The sequence below is a fragment of the Eublepharis macularius genome, chromosome 11 (genome assembly GCF_028583425.1).
Source record: "Eublepharis macularius isolate TG4126 chromosome 11, MPM_Emac_v1.0, whole genome shotgun sequence".
Classification (NCBI taxonomy): domain Eukaryota; kingdom Metazoa; phylum Chordata; class Lepidosauria; order Squamata; family Eublepharidae; genus Eublepharis; species Eublepharis macularius.
This window is the reverse complement of record NC_072800.1, coordinates 54,227,937-54,244,739: the sequence shown is the minus strand read 5'-3', so window position 1 is coordinate 54,244,739 and position 16,803 is coordinate 54,227,937. Positions and strand designations below refer to the sequence as shown.

Here is a 16,803-nt window from a genome sequence, read left to right as displayed (position 1 = left end):
AAGAGAAAGAGTTGGGGGCCCATTATTGCCCAGTTGTAGAACACCACAGACTTCCCCTGGAGACCAAAAAGTCTTCCCATGGACAGTTTCTGTTCAGGGTAACTATATAGACTTCAGAAGCTGGAGTTCCTTCTTCACTGTGCTATGGTTCTGATCAAGATCAAGGATAGCACTCATGGGAAGAGAGGAGATCATTCCAGTAATGTATGGGATCTCCAGGATCTCATAGTTTATGACTCTCTCTTGTGGAAATCAACCTTAATTCCTTGCATTCATAGAAGCAACCAAACAGAGGAAGTGCTCCACTTGGAACATCACAGCTCCCTGTCTCTGATGGCACCAGTTATTAAGAATCATGTTGTTCCAATCTGCATGACCATCTCCAGGGCTCTATTTACTGGTCAAGCTAAAGGGACACCTAGAGATGGGCACTAACTGAAATACGAACTAAAATTCATGATGAACCGGGCCGGTTTGCGGTTCTTGAACCAGTGGTTTATCAGATCCCTTTTCTCAAAAACCGCCACAATCTTTTGGTTGGTTCGTTTGGTTCATTTTTCAGTTCATCACTTCAGAGAGCCTGGCGCCGATCAATCAGTTTCCTAGGCAATAGGAAATGGATTTCCTGCAGGCCTTCTGCTGACCTGAAAGTGACCTTCTGCTGACCCAGAAGTGGTGATTTGCTGGCCCGGAAGTGACATTTTCATGAATCAAAACGAACCGATTCATGAATTGGGGTAGGTTCATGAAAGTTCGTGGTTCATGAAACGTGACGAACCTCATGGTTTGTTTTTTTCTGGTTTGTGCCCATCTCTAGGAACAACTGCAACAACAGCTGATGCTAACAAAGCAACGGACATAAATAATGAAGTTTATCTGTGCTTTTCTGATACATAAAATAAGCACCAAGACAACTATGCTGTTCTAATCAGTTTCTCTTCACAGTGCAGACATTTTCTGTTTGTTCGCTGACCTTTTTTATTATTGGACTGATTTTATGGAATGGCCTACTGGAAGAGTCCCCACTCCTCCTCTTGAAGCCAGCTGGATGACCTTGGATCAGTCACAGCTCATTCAGAGCTCTCTTAGCCCCACCCACCTCACAGGGTGATTGTCATGAGGATAAGAATAACACACTTTGTAAACCATTCTGAGCGGGCGTTAAGTTGTCCTGAAGGGCGGTATATAAATCAAATATTAATAAAAAATAAAAATAAAAAAGAGGTTAGGAGGGTAAAGATACTGTGCAACTTTAGAAAGACCTGAGATGTCTTATTTCAAGAGGGCCACTGGCTAGCTGTCAAGTTATCTGTTTTTGTGGGTCATAGCTTGAGTTATGTGAAAGTTTATAATTGTGCCATGTGGTTTACTTCTCTTATAAAAGAACTCTTCATTTTTGACATTTTAGTATGCTAATTTATATTAAAAAGTAAGCTTTATAATTTAGAAAAGCCGTAGCATCAGCCCTAAATTCTAAAATTTCTTTAAGCAAAGAAAACAGACTTTTTAAACAGCAATTCACACATTTTGTTTATATTATGTATGGTGCGTTTAATAAGTCAACATTAAACGAGCTTAGGGTATCTGCCTGAGTTATTTTTAATTTCAAGCAATTTTGTCATGCATTCATTATAAAAACCTTAAAAGAATCATTCAAGTTACACATTTATTTTTATCTCACGCTGAAAATATTACTAAAGCTTGAAATTAGCGGGAGAAAACGCTGCACATAAAGCCCATTAAGTAGGTATGTATGGGAGCCCACCTGCTTAGAAAGCCAGCCTTTGTTTTCCTTGCTTTAATATAACCCTTACAAATTTATAATGAAGATGAAAAGAACAAGTTAGCCACACGCATTTTTCTGAATAAAGCTACAGAAATACTGAGTATGCCATTACACCACCATCCTGAAAGTTAAAACTAATTCCTCACACACTGAGGAAAAAACATTAAATGTTCAGATGTCCTATGTTGCAATAGGCACAGAAAAGTAACACGTAGGCCACATTCAAACGTAACCATAAATCTTCGATTTGGAATGGGCAAGAACGCTGCTTGCCATTCTTCACATAATCCCTTCCTTCTCTTCCCTGCTCAGTATGCAGTTGGACATTTAACATGTCAACATTTATTTGTCCAATTTATCAGTCAAATAACATCCAACTATTTTTAAAACATTAACTATTAGAACAATAGTTATCAACAGGTTTGAAATGTATTCTAATTACAAAAAAATTAACCTGTATCATGAATCAATGAAATTAATTTTCAAATTGAATTTGAAGCAACCTTTCCCACAAAGGACAGCTTGTGAACACAAGAAGCTGCTTTATACTGAATGAGGCTATTGGTCTGTCTGGGTCAGAATTGTCCAGTCTGACTGGCAGTAGCTCTCCAAGATCTCAGGAAGAAGTCTATCATACCACATACTGCTTGCTCTTTTTAACTGGAGATCACAGGGATTGAGCCTGGGACCTTCTGCATGCAATCTGGATCCTGTTATTGTGTCATGGCCCTTCTTCAACTGGCCACAACTCAGTGTTCCTGTTCAGAAATAACTGAAGATGGCTAGTTGGAATTTTGCTATGTCTGCCCTGAGCTGCTTCAGAGCTACGGGACAAGTAGCTCTCACTATTGCCAATAGTTATAAATGGAATAATCATGAAATAAAAAGGTAAATGGAGCAAACAAAGTAAGCTACCACAGTGGCATTCTTGGCTGAATGGAAATTTGACTCTGGTCATAAAATAGATGACAAATTGACAATGTTTTACCGGTTAATTGACAATTATATCAACTGCAATAAGCAGATGATACATGCCCAGCAGATTCCAGGGAAGCTAGGTGCTTCTGGTGGGCAGAAGGACTAGAGTTGTCCCCCCTCCAGGTGGGGGCTGGAGATCTCCTGGAATTACAGACAATAGAGATCAGTTCTCCTAGAGAAAACTGCTGCTTTGGTGGATAGACCCTGTGGCATTTTATCTTGCCGAGGTCTCTCACCCAAACCCCACCCTCCCCAGACTCCCCCCAGATCTCCGGGAATTTCTCATCTGGACTTGGCAACTCCAAGGAGGACTGGCCTGGGAACTGAGGTATCTCCTGTTCTGGATGGGGTTGCACTCCCTCTAAAGGAACATGTTCGAGTGTTATTGGACTGGGCTTCTTGTTTGATAAGCAACTGGTAGCCGTGACCAGGAGGACCTTCTACCAGCTTCAGCTGCTGAGCCAGCTGTGACCCTTTCTGGGTAAAGAAAATCTTGCTATTGTGGTGCATGACTTGGGTTACATCTAAATTAGACTAGTGTGATGGACTCTACATGGGGCTGCTCTTATAAAGTGTTTGAAAGCTACAGCTGGTACAAAATACTGCAGCCAGAATACTGAATGGAGTAGGTCACAAGGACCATCTCTCTCCAATCTTGTTTAATCTACACTGGCTCCTAATTTGCTTCCATGGCTATTAAAGGTGCTGGTATTGACGTTTAAAGCCATATGTGGCCTAGGAACAGTATACTTTAAGGACCACTACTCTCATATTTTATTTATTTATTTAAAATATGTATCAGCAGCCTTTCCTCCTGGACGAGCCCAAGGCAGCTTAAAATGTAAAGCAAAAACAAACATAAAATTATATTAAAAACCACAGTTAAGAGTTACTCGTACATTTAAAAGTGGCTAAACAAAAGCCATCCTAAATTTTAAAAGTTTTCAGTTGCCTTCTGATGGGGAGGGCGGGTGCACTTCCCCAGGGAGACTGTTCCATAATAATGGGGCTGCCAACAAAAAGGTCTTCTCTTGTGAACGCACCAACCAAGCTTCATTAACTGATGGGACAGTCAAGAGGGCCTCTCTTTCTGTGATCTTAACTCCTGAGCAGGGATACAAAGGAGAAGAGTCATTCAGATACCCTGGTCCCATGCCATGTAGGTCTTAGAAGGATAGAACCAACAGCGTAAACCTACCCAACTGCTATGGTCTTCTTCTGAGGCTCTGCTTTTGGTGCCCCCACCCTTGTGAGATTAGGCAGGTGACAACCTTGGAGAGGGCCTTCTCTGTTACTCTACCAAAACTGTCAAATTCCCTCCCCATGAAGACTAGTCTTCTCCACTCTATAATTATCTTCCACCAGCAGGTGAAGACATTTTTGTTTCATTGGGAGTTTCCTTACTAAACCTTCTTCTTGTTTAATTCCTTCTTCCTTTTTGTTTTATTTTTATGCATGTGCTGTTTTTCAAGTCAGTTTTAATGTTTTTAACTGTTCACCACTTTAAGGGTCCTAATTGGATGGAAATGTGGATAAAAATGTTTTTAACAAATAAATAAAACAAATTCTGTCCTAAAGCAGTGTTAGATACTAAGAGAAAAGATCCACCCCATTGTCTTAATCCCTATAATCCCCACCCATGGTGCTCCCATTAGCCTCAACACCATGGTTGGCATAAGGCATATTCCCCTACTTGAATATCAAAACAAACCAGCAATTTTATAGACTCTGGTAGCACACATATGATCTAATACAGAGAACCGTGCTATAAACCATGTTGAGTTACAAAGCTGAAGTATTGTAGCATTGATGTTCAGCACCACGTAAATGACCTGGGAACTAGCACTGGTGCTGAAGGTTTTCTTGCCACATTAAGGCAAACATGAGAAACAGTTTTAAAATTCTCTGAATTAAAGTTGAAGAGCTGTCATTCAACATGGATAATTTCCAGATACCTCTCCTGCCTGTGAACATTAAAAAATCTGAATCTGAGCAAGTAGCACTACAGCCTATAGGGAGGCCATGCCATGTCAGTAGAGTGAGAAAGAGGAACTATTTTCTATCAGTGGCTCATAATAAAGTGCTGGAGGCTGTGCTGGAGACCACTTGAACATCTTTTTTTTAAAGCTGGTTCCTTGGACAAGTGTGTTACAGCTGGTGGCAGCACTTTCAAGATGGCAAATGCTTTACTGCCCAAGAAGAAATTTACTGGTGATTCAGATGGACCTGGAATCAGCAAGTACCTGGCTGACTTTGAGCTTCTGGTCTCTGTGAATGAGTGGAATGATCAGAAGGCAGCACAGAACCTGGCAGTGTTTTACAGGGTGATCTCAAAGCATTTTACCAACAGCTTCCCAGTGCTTCCTATAAACAGTCCTGTAACCATTTGAAAGGTTAGTGTGAGGATGGCTTTGCCCTTCTGAAATACAGAAAGGAATGGCAAGCAAGGGGGAAGGAAGAGAAGGAACCTCTGCATATTAATTTATGTGCTCCGAGATGGCTATTTGATGGCAGTTTCCCTGTTCCTCCTTTGGTGACAATTTAAATGAAGCTGATCCTGCCCAACCAAATATGCAGCAAGCACTGCAGAGAGGGACTAATATCCAGTGGAAGGCCATGAAGGAATCTTGTATGAAAAGCTAGTTTATAAATATGGATTAATAGAGCAGCTTCACAGCCTGCTTGTTAAAGAAGATGCCATTTTAGACAAACCAATAGAATTTATTGTGCTCAGAGTGCAGAATGTGGAAGCAGAAATGAATTTTTCCTTAATGGTACCTGCTGTTAAGCTTCAGAGTGACTCTTTCACAGAACAGCAGCCTTCCAGGAACAACATGCCTGAGTGGTGGCTGAGCAGTTAGAAACGGCTCACTTGCAAGCAATTAGCAAATCTGCACCGGTGGGGGGGGGGCGGGGAGGGAGGGAGAACCAGTTCTCCAAGAGAGTCCCAGGCCAAATGATATCTGCCAACAATGTGAAGGAAAAGGTCACTGGAAGTGGGATTGTCCAAGCAAACAAAAGATGCACCAGGGAAACTAACATTTGCTGATTCATAAGGGCCACCATCAGCAAGTGTATGAACAGCCTGGTGCAGAGCATGCCAGACACCTGTTACTGTGTGACTGGGAACATTGGTGGCTGGGAAATATCAGTGCTGCTGGACTCAGGTTCTGAAATAAGCTTCATCCATAGTGAGCATCCAGCTCTGAACAAAAAGAAAATGGATGCAGCTGTGGTTAAACAGGTGAGCCACTGCAAGCAGAAGGAACAGGTGTGCTCCCAGTGATGTTGGGGCCTCTGAAGACTACATGGCCTAATACCACAGAGATTTCTAATGCAGTTGTTCCTGGGGAAGATTTTATTTGGGGACGCCAAAAGCACGCCTTAACAGTTCTTTTTTATTAGCTGATACAAAGGTGCTGTCTTCTTTGAGAAATCTTTTACAAATCTTCTATGAAAACCACAGAACCTGAGGAATCTTTGCACCTCCTCCATAGTTGCTGGCATCTTCCAGTTTCTCATCACATCTAGTTCTCACTAACAGTAAGTCCTAAGAACATGATGATGATAAGGGCAAGCTGACCCGTATTCCTTGCCAGTTTAAATCCATACTCTGAATAGTTTCAGAATCCTTTCCAGTTCCAAAAAATGTTCTTTCCATATTTTACAGAAACAAATTAAATCATCAAGGCAGGTGAGGAGGCCTTCCGTTTTCAACACTCTCATAAGATCATCAACAACTCTTTGAAAGGTATTTGTGTGTGTGTGTGTGTGTGTGTGTTACGTGCCGTCAAGTTGCCTCCAACCTATGGCGATTCTATGAATGAAAGACCTCTAAAACATCCTATCATTAACAGACCTGCTCAGATCTTGCAAACTGGAAGATGTCGCTTCTTTTATCAAGTCAAACCATCTCATTTTAGGTCTTCCTATTTTCCTTTTGAAAGGTATTTGGGGTACTTATAATCCCAGAAGACATTCTGCAGTACTGAAAGCGTTTTTAAGGTATAATAAAGGCAGTTTTTTCCCTTGCCTTGCTGATGATATCCAGACACCAAATCAAAACTACTGAAAAACCGCTCCAAATGTTTTACCACTGCACCTTGTTAATTTGTTTTATTATTTGTATATTGATTTTAGTTTTTGTTTTTATTGATTTTAACTGTTCACCACCCAGAGCCCCTGGGGATGGGCGGTATATAAATTGAATAAATAAAATAAATAAATAATGTACCTGCTATGTTTGCAAATTTATTTATTTACTTCATTTATACCCTGCCTTTTCCCCCAGTGGGGCCCCTAGGCAACTTATATCATTCTCTCCTCCTCTCCTCCACCGTATTCTCACAATAACCTTGTGAGACAGGCTAGGCTGAGAGTGTGCGACTGTCCCAAAGAGACCCGGCAAGATTCCGTAGCAAAGCAGAGATTCAAACCTGGGCCCCCCAGATCCTAATCTCACACTCTAGCCACTACACCAAACTGGTCTGCAAATGGATAGCTATCTTGAACAATTTCTTTGCTTAGTTATCTGTAATCACTACATCTTCAAATTTCCATTGGATTTCTTTACAATGACTACTGGGGAAGCCCAGGATGACACTGAACTATTTTGTTTTTTGTTTTAAATCTACAGGCTCTATACTCACAATCCACCATAAAAATACACACAGGTAAACCCACTGAGTTTGCGCTAGATTGTAGCCAATATTAGCAAGATGTTCCTTTGAAGGCACCAAATCTATTGGAGATCATCTGAATTCTTAAAAGGAAGTTGATCTATATATATATCCTGTAAGCTTGCTCCCACAGTACCTGTTCAACAAACAGATCCACTTTTAATACAAGGCGACGTCAAAGCAGCCAACTGCAACAATGCATTGGGCTTATGCAATATCCTGATATACAATATGCTGTTTTTATTATTCATAAATCAATCTTAAGAGCCTGGGAAGCTTGAAGTTTTAAAAGCATAATCTCAATAGTACACAAACAAACGTGACAATAACAAAACTCTCAGTAAGTGCTGCACAATAAATAGTTTAGATTGTGACCATTAAGATGCAGATTTTGACTTCAACAAAACCTACACGTTAACTCTTTTTATTTAGGTATTTATATCCCACTTTTCTCCTCAATAGAGACACATTCAGAAAAATATTTTTAGTTATCATTTACCTCATCCAAACAATTGACACGAACATTCTTGTTGCCTAGTAGCCTTGCAGCTTCTTCAGTGTTTCCTAAAAATAAGATAAAATTACAAATTTTAAAGACAAATTTTTTAAAAGCAGCAGCACACATACCAACCACTTTCCCCCTTAAGCAGAACTACTTCACTTTTAAGTCTAGTTAACATAGGTGTTCTCTGCTTGCACACTTACGCTGGGTTTTCTGGATATTCAGTCCACAAGGATCAGATCCGCTTTGGGCTTCTGTAATTCCACACTTGAGAAGGTTGAACTGAAGCGGTGTCTATTTTTTATGCACTAGAAAAATGCCTTGTTTCTGCTGCAGGCTTTCTGGAGAACACATCAGTTTCATCCTCTGATTGGCTGAGGACAGGTCAGTTTCATCAGCTGATGGGCTGAGGAAACTAACAACAGTATTTTTCAAAGGTACCAACATTGCAATGTTGCTGTTTAAAATTTTTTAAAAGCCAAAAAAAAATGGACTAAAAAGTACAGGAAGCATATTTAAAATATCACATGGGATTCAGGGCTCTCTGCAGAGTTTTTGTGTTAGCCATATTGTAGCCTTCCCCCCCCCCCCCATCAGCTGCAAGTTTTTTTTAAGGCACCAAAGTTGCAACATTGCTGTTTAAAACCATTTAGGAAAAAAATGGATTGTTTGCTGTTCAATCAATCAGGATGCAGGGGGACAAAGGGAAGGGCAAAAAGATAGAGTCAGGGCCAGGCCTCACACCGAAGAAAGCATTCTGCACTTCAAAAAAACCCACATTTTGACTTTGCTGGAAAAAGAAACATCCAGGGCATAGTTGTAAGGAGAAAAGCCAAGGAAAGACCGATTCTCGGGCAGATGCAGCCTTTTCCAGTGCAGAATGCAAAAAAAAAAAGTCTGGGAAGCAGTTTGGAGACTGAATCAGAATGTTTTGACTGTGCATGCAGAATTCTGAAGAGAAATTGATGCAATATGAGGCCAGAACCGAAGAAAAAGCCCCGCACATAAAAGATCATATTCTGGTAATGCAGAGAACCTGGAAAGCTTTTCTTTTTAATCTTTATTAATTTAATTTATACTTCGTTTTTAAAAAATCATAAGCTTCTCAAATACCTTAATACACTATTAAACTACTTCTTGCCTCAATCCTATTCTCAGTGTATTAGTCCCTTCCTCTCAGGACTAGAGAGCTGTCCAAGAGCTAAGTAGAAAGGAACCATGTACATTTGCTGCAGTTAAGGTCAAGAACAAGCATAGTTAAGGAAGGATACAAAAACTGATTCAGATAAATGTAAAGTATGCATTTCTTCAGCCAGTTCCCAATCTCTTAACAGCCACAGTTGACAGACAGAACCAGTATCTCAACTGGCCATTATTTTTCTGGCCCATGATTACAAACATAAGAAATACATACTCATATAAATACTTGTGTCAATAAACCTAGCTAGAAATCAGAGCCTGAGAGGCCCATGTTTTATTGTAGAAATTGCTTTGTTGCATATTCACCATGTAAAATATCTTTGCTGGTTAAACTAGCTTCTTTGGATACTAAAGTGGCCTTTTGTAAATCCAGTCAATACTATCTATGTTGCGAGCAATATAAATAAATAGGACAATGTTACTTGAAACAAAAGTTTGCATTTTTAGCAAGACTCAGAGATCTTGTACCATTTTAAAAAGACTGTAGGATTTATTGAGGCAAAAAGTTTCACAGAACGGGTTCACCAACAGATGCATAACACAACCTCTTTTGGTTGATTATATATACAGAATTGGGGAGGAAGAAGTTAAAAGGGGTATGAGGGTCCAAAAGCTATGAGGAGGAGATACACTATGACATTTTGACATAAGATTCAAGTCTATAATAACTTGACCACTCACAGCAGCTGTAATCGGGAAAAAAAGATAGTTGTTGTGGGTTTTCCGGGCTGTATTGCCGTGGTCTTGGCATTGTAGTTCCTGACGTTTCGCCAGTGACCGTGACACTGAGAGATCTCTGTCTTTTGGTGCTATACCTCTGAAGATGCCAGCCACAGCTGCTGGCGAAACGTCAGGAACTACAATGCCAAGACCACAGCAATACAGCCCGGAAAACCCACAACAACCATCGTTCTCCGGCCGTGAAAGCCTTCGACAATACATCGGGAGAAAAAAGCTTTAGCAGTTTCATCTTCCAAAGAAGTGCTCTTCCATCTGTCCATGCTCAAGACCCCTTGAATATGGGATCCACTGAACTGCAAGCACGTGACATAAGTCACATAACATCAGAGTCATGTGACGGGAAGTGGAATCAGAGATTACCTCACTGGTGTGAAAAACAGTAGACCAAAGGACAGCAGACCAAAAGAGCTAGGGACAAAAATGGGAGCCAAGCTCCAGGAGGTGTACCATAGTGAAGAACAAACCAAGGGGAAGCCCTTTGGAGGAATTCTCTCTACCACTTGGTGATCTCACCCCGCTGCTACTCTTCTCAGCGTGCAAAGAGAAGCACGGAGGTGCACAGGGAGCAAGTTCAAAAGACAAGAAAAGAATTGCAGCTCTATAGGGATTTGTGACCCCATAGAAGAAGCTCCATGGCGCAGCTGTAGGTCCCAGTCCATGGGCTGAAGATGAATGTTTTAATGTATATTAAAAATACCGTTGGGTTTATGTATTCTATCTTAAAGAAGGCTCCTGCCATAAAAATAACTATATTCTTGCACATTCACTCCAAGGTCATATTTGTGCACAGTATTTTCAAGAGTTCAAAATCTTTCCATGATTTTTTTGCCTCTAAGGTAGCCATTTCCCCAATATAACTTCATGATAACTAGCAACATGCAGCATTCCCAGAGGCCTTGGTTTGGAGGTGGCATTAAAATCTGTTTTGCTTTCTTCTCCTTGAAAACAAGTATAGGGAATGGAACAGATTTTTTTTTTAACTTGACAGCATGTACACCAGCTTTTATTTTGACAGTGTTCAAACAAGAGATGTACTGCATTGTTGACAGAAGTTGTAAGAGGATCCCATATATTCAGAAACTGCTGACTACACAAAACCTGTACAGTGTGATTTTAATGCTAAATCACCAGCAAGCCATTTTTGCACAACTTTTTTCAAAGTCACAGTTCATCGATTCCTAGCTTCAGTGATCATTACTGAGGAAGATAGCCAGAATTTACTTGACTAATACAAAACTAACTACATAGCATTTAGCCTAAAACTGGCCAAGGTGGCTTGTATCCTACATATATAAGTAGCATCTTTTAAAGAACAAACAGAAAAACAGAGAATGGATACCCCTAACAATAAGAGGTTCTTAAGTTCACATTACCCATCCAAAATGCAGAAGAACAGATGACTACTATTCAGCTGAGGCATGGATAAATCCCAAGTTGGAATACCAATTCCATTTTTAAATGCCAAGAGCCAGTGCAGATGTAACTGCAGCTGGCTAATCTGTATAACAATTCAGGAAAGATTTATAGAGATTATTTATAAAAGTTACTGTTATATGAGCAATGTGAAGTTTTCGTAATCACAAGTTAGTAATAATTTATGCTACTGGAACAACTGCTGCTTCGGTTTGGCACAGAGGACAGAGCAGTGGATTTTAGATGAAGGAGACCTAAATTAATTTTCCACTCATCCATGAAACTCATTGGACCAGTCACCATCTCTCAGCCTTACCAACTTTGGAGGAATAGCATGGATACAAATTGTGATTAAATAACGTGCAGTAGGCATGACAGGTTTTCTAGGAAGTAGCCTACCTGTTCCAGATACTCAGAGCAGGTGAAATTATCCTAAAAATAGCCAAGCTAAAGGACAAAGATTTACCAAATATTGTGCCCGGCTATATATGCTGGCACTGGAATCCCTCCCCCTGTGAAAGAATTGTCATAGAGGTTTGTTTTCCTGAAGGCTTCAGATACAAACTTCATCTTCACATTCCACATGAAGCTCTCTACATACAGTGTCAATTGAGCAATGTCTTTTAATAGCCTGTAACTCGGTGCTTCTGCATACAATGCCAACTATCACAAGACCACCAGAACTCAAAGTACCAGGATGATATTGTTTATGAACATGGACTCTGCCCCCTGGGAATCACGTATCATTGCTCTACAAACATCAGGAATAAGAGGAACCACCCAACTTTAGCCGGGAGGGTTTAACTGTCACTGGCCTCTCCTCACTGGTAAATGGAGACAAAGGTGTGGTCTAAAAACACAATAATACACCCTTCACCCATCAAAGATGTCCTTAGCCAAACAAACAGCGGCAAAACAAGAAAGTCACAACACAGGTTGCCTCGAGTGAGGCCTGCTGCATCTCTACACCACATGCCAAGGGAGTCTGCTGGGGTATTCACAGGGGTCATAGCGGTCAGGCTTCCACCTTTCTGGTATGTTGTAACCCTTTCCTCACCCCTTTCTTTGGGGAGCTATGAGGTATTAAGAAGCAGACTCATAGTGCCCCCAATCCCTGGGCCTTCCAGGCAAAAAAGGGACAAAGGCAGTTTGCCATTGCTCTCCTCTGTGTAGGAACCCCAGTCTTCCTTGGTGGTCTCCCGTCCAACTGTGCCTGACTCTGCTTTAGCAGGCTTGCCAGTTGTGGGTTGGGAAGTTCCTGGAGATTGGGGGGAGGGTGAAGCCTGGGGAGAGTGGGCTTTGGGGAGCGGAGGGAGCTCAGCTTAGAGTCCCCCCTCCAAAGTAGCAATTTGGCCCAAGGGAACTGATGACTGTCACCTAGAGATCAGTTGTAATTCCTGGAGCTCTCCAGGTCCCACTTGGAGGCTGGCAAACCTACCGCTTAGTTAAGATCTCCGGCAGTAGGCATTAGTCCAGCGCAAGCACCCCCGTGAGCCGTGAACGGGCATCGCAGAGTCTCACCGGGGAGGCGAACACGGGAAGGCCTACCCTTAGAGCGCCCTCGCCCAGACCCCGCAAAAAGGGGCGCCAGGCCCTGGCTCTCCTCCACCCAGCTTGCCTGTTGGGGAGGCCCACTCTGTCGCTTGCTACACGCAAAATCCCGTAGCGCCCCATGGCAGCCCGTCTCCTTCCTCGCCCGCAACACCTGCGCGCCTTACCTTTCCCAATCACTCCCAGCAGCTCTTTTTCCTCCTCGCTTAAGTCGCCTTTCTTTAGAGGAGCCATGGCCTCCTTTTAAAGCAATCTGTATATATTATTCTTATTCACTCTCCTCCTTCAGAGCAGCTTTGCGTTCAGAGTGCCACTAGGGAACCTTCCTTCAGATATTCGCCTTGTGCTCTCTAAAGCAAACCATCCCCGTTAACGGGAGCGCAGCAAGCATAACAACCCGCCCCGCTTCGCTTGCGTAAAAGCGCGTTCATTACAACTTCCTCCGGCAGCAACAAGCGGTCTCGAGAAGCGGGCTGGAGGGAGGGCGGTTGAAACCACTTGCTTGCCAAAGGGGTGCAGCGGCGGAGAGAGCGAGCGCCGTGGCGCTTTATATATTTATCTGGCTTGCGCACAAGACGTGAATAATTCGGCTTGCATTGCTAAGAAAACAAGATGCTTACATCTTGGAGGAGCCTCGTGGAAATACTCGAGGTCCTCGCTCTTTGCTCCCCACCCCGTCCCATGGAATGCAATGCTACAGCCGGGAGGCGGAGTTAGGAGCAGCTGCGGGTGTCAAAGTGGCTGTCCTTCACTTCTCCATTGTCTGCTGTTGCCGGTGCTGCTTCTGTCGCCTCCGCCGCTTTTCTGCTTCTCCGTAGGCGAGAGCAACTACCCCGAGAGAGGTAACAGCTTGCTGGGAGTGGCGAGGGAGCTGGGATATCATAGGAGAGCAATAGCTTGTGGTGCACAAAAGAGGGAGAAGCAGCATGCGTGCCCCGTTCTCTCTTATAAGGCAGTTCTCCGGGGAAGGGCGTAGAGAGAGGCTCTGTCGTGCACCCTCGCCTGCCTTCACGCATCATAAGCGGTCAGCCTAGGTAGGCGTTTTAGCAAAGGCTGGGAACGAGCACCTTTTCCCCATCCCCTGTGCGCTGGAGATGGGACGGCTTCCTGCCTTGGAGAACTTGAGGAGGGAGTAGGCAGGGAGGGGGTCTCCTTAGCAAGGTGAGAGCAAGACAGTTAAAGAGGAGGGCAGCTTGATTCCGTCTGTGTCTGTTGCGCTTGAAGGCTGAAAATCAGCTTTGCAGCGGACCTTGGCGGCTTCCAGCGCCGGGCTTGGTGGAGCTGTGGGCAGGGGGGCGTTCTGCGGCGGCTGGGACGGGTTCGGACACTCCGTCTTTCTTCAGGCGGGCTGGCTTGTGGCCGCTGCGAGGCGCACCCTGAGAGTCCTTGAGGTTCCTTACGGTAAGACCCGGGCGGGCTGTGGGGAGAGACTTGGTTTAGCTCCTCTCTTTACAGCGCTGATGGTGGTTGCTTCGTTTGGGAGCGGCCAAACAAAGCCGCGCGTGTGGAAGGCGGCGGCAGGATGCGCAGTTCCGCGAGAGAGGCGCTCGCCGGTGCCGTCGGAGTTCAAACGCCCTCCGCCTTTGTCACTTAATCTGGCGTCTCTTAATGAGCTGGGGAGATCGAGGGTCTAAATGCGTCTCTCTGTGTGGTTGTAGAGCAGCAGTCTTGTATTAAAATTTGTAAAGTAAATGCCTGAGGTTTTATAACCTAAGGCGATGGGGGGGGGGGGGGCGGGGGGAGCCTTAGAACTACGTTCAATTCCGCGGATTTTTTGTTGTTGTTTCTAATCAAACTCTTTTATTGAATTGGAGGTCTGAAATTCAAGTTTGAACTTGTTCAGTTCAGTTAAAAAGGGACAACCAGTTGCTTCATAGACACTCTTTTTAAAAAAGATCCGGGTTCAGTAACACGTTAAACAGTAACACGTTAAAGACCAACAGTTTTCCAAGGTATGAGCTTCAGAGCTCCCTTCCTGATTGAATTCACTTGCATATAATAATCCAGCAGAAGAGGTGGCCACAATGGACCTATAGAATTAATGAAATGACTATTTGGCATTTGTGAGTTGTAAACTGGTATCCTTTCTGAATACCAATGAATGGATTTAAATTAAATTCAACTCTTTAAACCGTAACAGAGTTTATATTGAGCACACCTGGATCCCAGTCGTGGAAGTTCCACAGTGTCCTATAGAACTTAATTCCTATTTAGACTCCAGACTTAAAATTCCACTTTGCCATTCTTATACTCGGGGCTTTTTTTCCAGGGGGAATGCGATGGAACGGAGTTACGGCACCTCTTGAAAATACTTAAAAATAGTGCTTGAAAATAATAATATTTCAAAGAAACCTGTGTGTTTCTTCCCCATTTCCTTCTTGAGAGTTCCGCCACCTCTTTTCCCAGAATAAAAACCCTGCTTATACTCTCTCCTTCAAAGCTCAGTCTGGTGGCAAGAGTGGCATTTTCTCTTCATTTAGCACTTAAAGATGGAAGGTAATATCAAGCAGTGTTTGCAATCTTTGATCATAAAACCTAGAAGTATGGTAGCCAGAAAACACCCTTATGGCAGTATGTGCCATAAAACCTCATCAGGGTTTGCAAATAGCTGCATATTCCCAAAATGTTGAGACCCATATCTTTGAAGACTTGTCAGTTGCAGAGTTTTTAGTTCTTGGTCCTTAAATTCCTTTGTTTGTCACATATGCACTACAACGAAAAATTCCAATTTGTTTTTCTTAGGTTCCTGTGAACATTCTTAAGTGGTTTTATGCATCCACAGTCAACAAACATTCGTGATGGGGAAACTGGTGTTGTGTTGTGCAATCCTAAGCAGAGATACACCTTTCCAAATCTTTGTACTTGATTGGCTTTAGAAGGGTGAAACTGCATGCTTTTTTGCATGGGTGATGTTTGGCCTCATCTTTCTTTAGGTTTTCTTCCAAATTCTGGCAAAAATCACTCGTGCAAAAAAGGCCTCTGCTCAGGATTGCATTGTGAGTTCCTTTGTAAAAAGCAAAATACCAGGGGAGGCATACCTGAAAACTTGCATTGGCAGCAGTAGGCCTTCGTTTGACAGAAGAATATATCGAAATAGGCAGGTGTTTTGTTGATGAGATGCTTTCTTTCCATTATAATTGTTTTTTCGGCTGCTGGGGGTATTTTCCCTCTTTTGCCATCAAGCAGTTGTCAAAGGCTGTCTATACTTCTGGATCCATTATGCCTATGGCACAGTCTGTGTTGGTACTTATAGTTAGATCCTCTTCAGATATGCTATTTGTGTTCTCTGCAATCTGAGTGAATCCCAACTGAAGATAAAAGGGTGCTTGCATTCTCTCTGTAACAGGTCCCTTTCTTTCCTTGGGTACAGGGTCTGCTGTGATTTAAGGGATGAATTAATTGTATTGATCTGATGTGTGGAAAGGCTCATGGTTTTCCCATCTTAGTTATAGCACCGTGAAATGATCCTCCCTCTCCTGTGTACTGTATTAAACTAAAATATGACTTGAAGCCCAGTGCAAAGTTCTCCACCTGTTGTCACTGTGGTCCCTCATCATGTGACTCTTGGATTTATGTAAGACTCTCTTCTAAAAAGACACACAAACCAGGGAGTAACGCTGATGATTGAGGGATAGAATGATATGAAGTATGGTTGACAGGATTCTGTTTAAAGCTAGTAGTACGTTACTTGGCAAATATAAGCATGACCTGCTGTTGGAATGAATTCTGTCTACAAGAGGACAACTATAGATGTCCTGCCTGTTGTCCTTCCCACTGAAATGCGTATAGATCAAATACCTCTAGTTTATTCTTTTGTGATGACCTGAAAGGTGAGGGGACTGTGTTTATAACTGCTTTTTTTCTCAAAAAGCATGTAGATTTTTAAAAAATTAGTACTTGGAAGAATAAGGAGCATGTTAGTAAAGATTTCTGTGTAGGGCAAAGCCAAAAGA

The 16,803-nt window shown here is 42.6% G+C and overlaps 2 protein-coding genes across 5 annotated transcripts in view; one reads left to right on the top strand and one right to left on the bottom strand.

The window, feature by feature from the left end:
- The window catches only part of ANKMY2 (ankyrin repeat and MYND domain containing 2), a 28,465-nt gene extending 15,187 nt beyond the window's left edge, over positions 1 to 13,278 (bottom strand). Inside the window, exons 1-3 of one of the 2 annotated variants that reach the window (XM_054990799.1) lie at positions 13,018 to 13,086; positions 8,149 to 8,360; positions 7,943 to 8,007 (exon numbers count right to left, since the gene is read on the bottom strand). Coding sequence is in view for 1 of the 2 variants with exons in the window: in XM_054990798.1 (XP_054846773.1) it covers positions 7,943 to 8,007; positions 13,018 to 13,084 (132 nt within the window). In the remaining variant the exon portion in view is untranslated. Of the gene's footprint in view, positions 1 to 7,942; positions 8,008 to 8,148; positions 8,361 to 13,017 lie in introns of both variants that reach the window. The other variant, XM_054990798.1, reaches the window with a different exon arrangement.
- BZW2 (basic leucine zipper and W2 domains 2) overlaps positions 12,306 to 16,803 on the top strand; it is a 70,349-nt gene continuing 65,851 nt past the window's right edge. The window contains exon 1 of one of the 3 annotated variants that reach the window (XM_054990802.1): positions 12,306 to 12,333. The gene's annotated coding sequence lies outside the window, so the exon portion shown is untranslated. Of the gene's footprint in view, positions 12,334 to 13,487; positions 13,693 to 14,198; positions 14,252 to 16,803 lie in introns of those variants that run through there. The other 2 variants (XM_054990800.1, XM_054990803.1) reach the window with 2 other exon arrangements.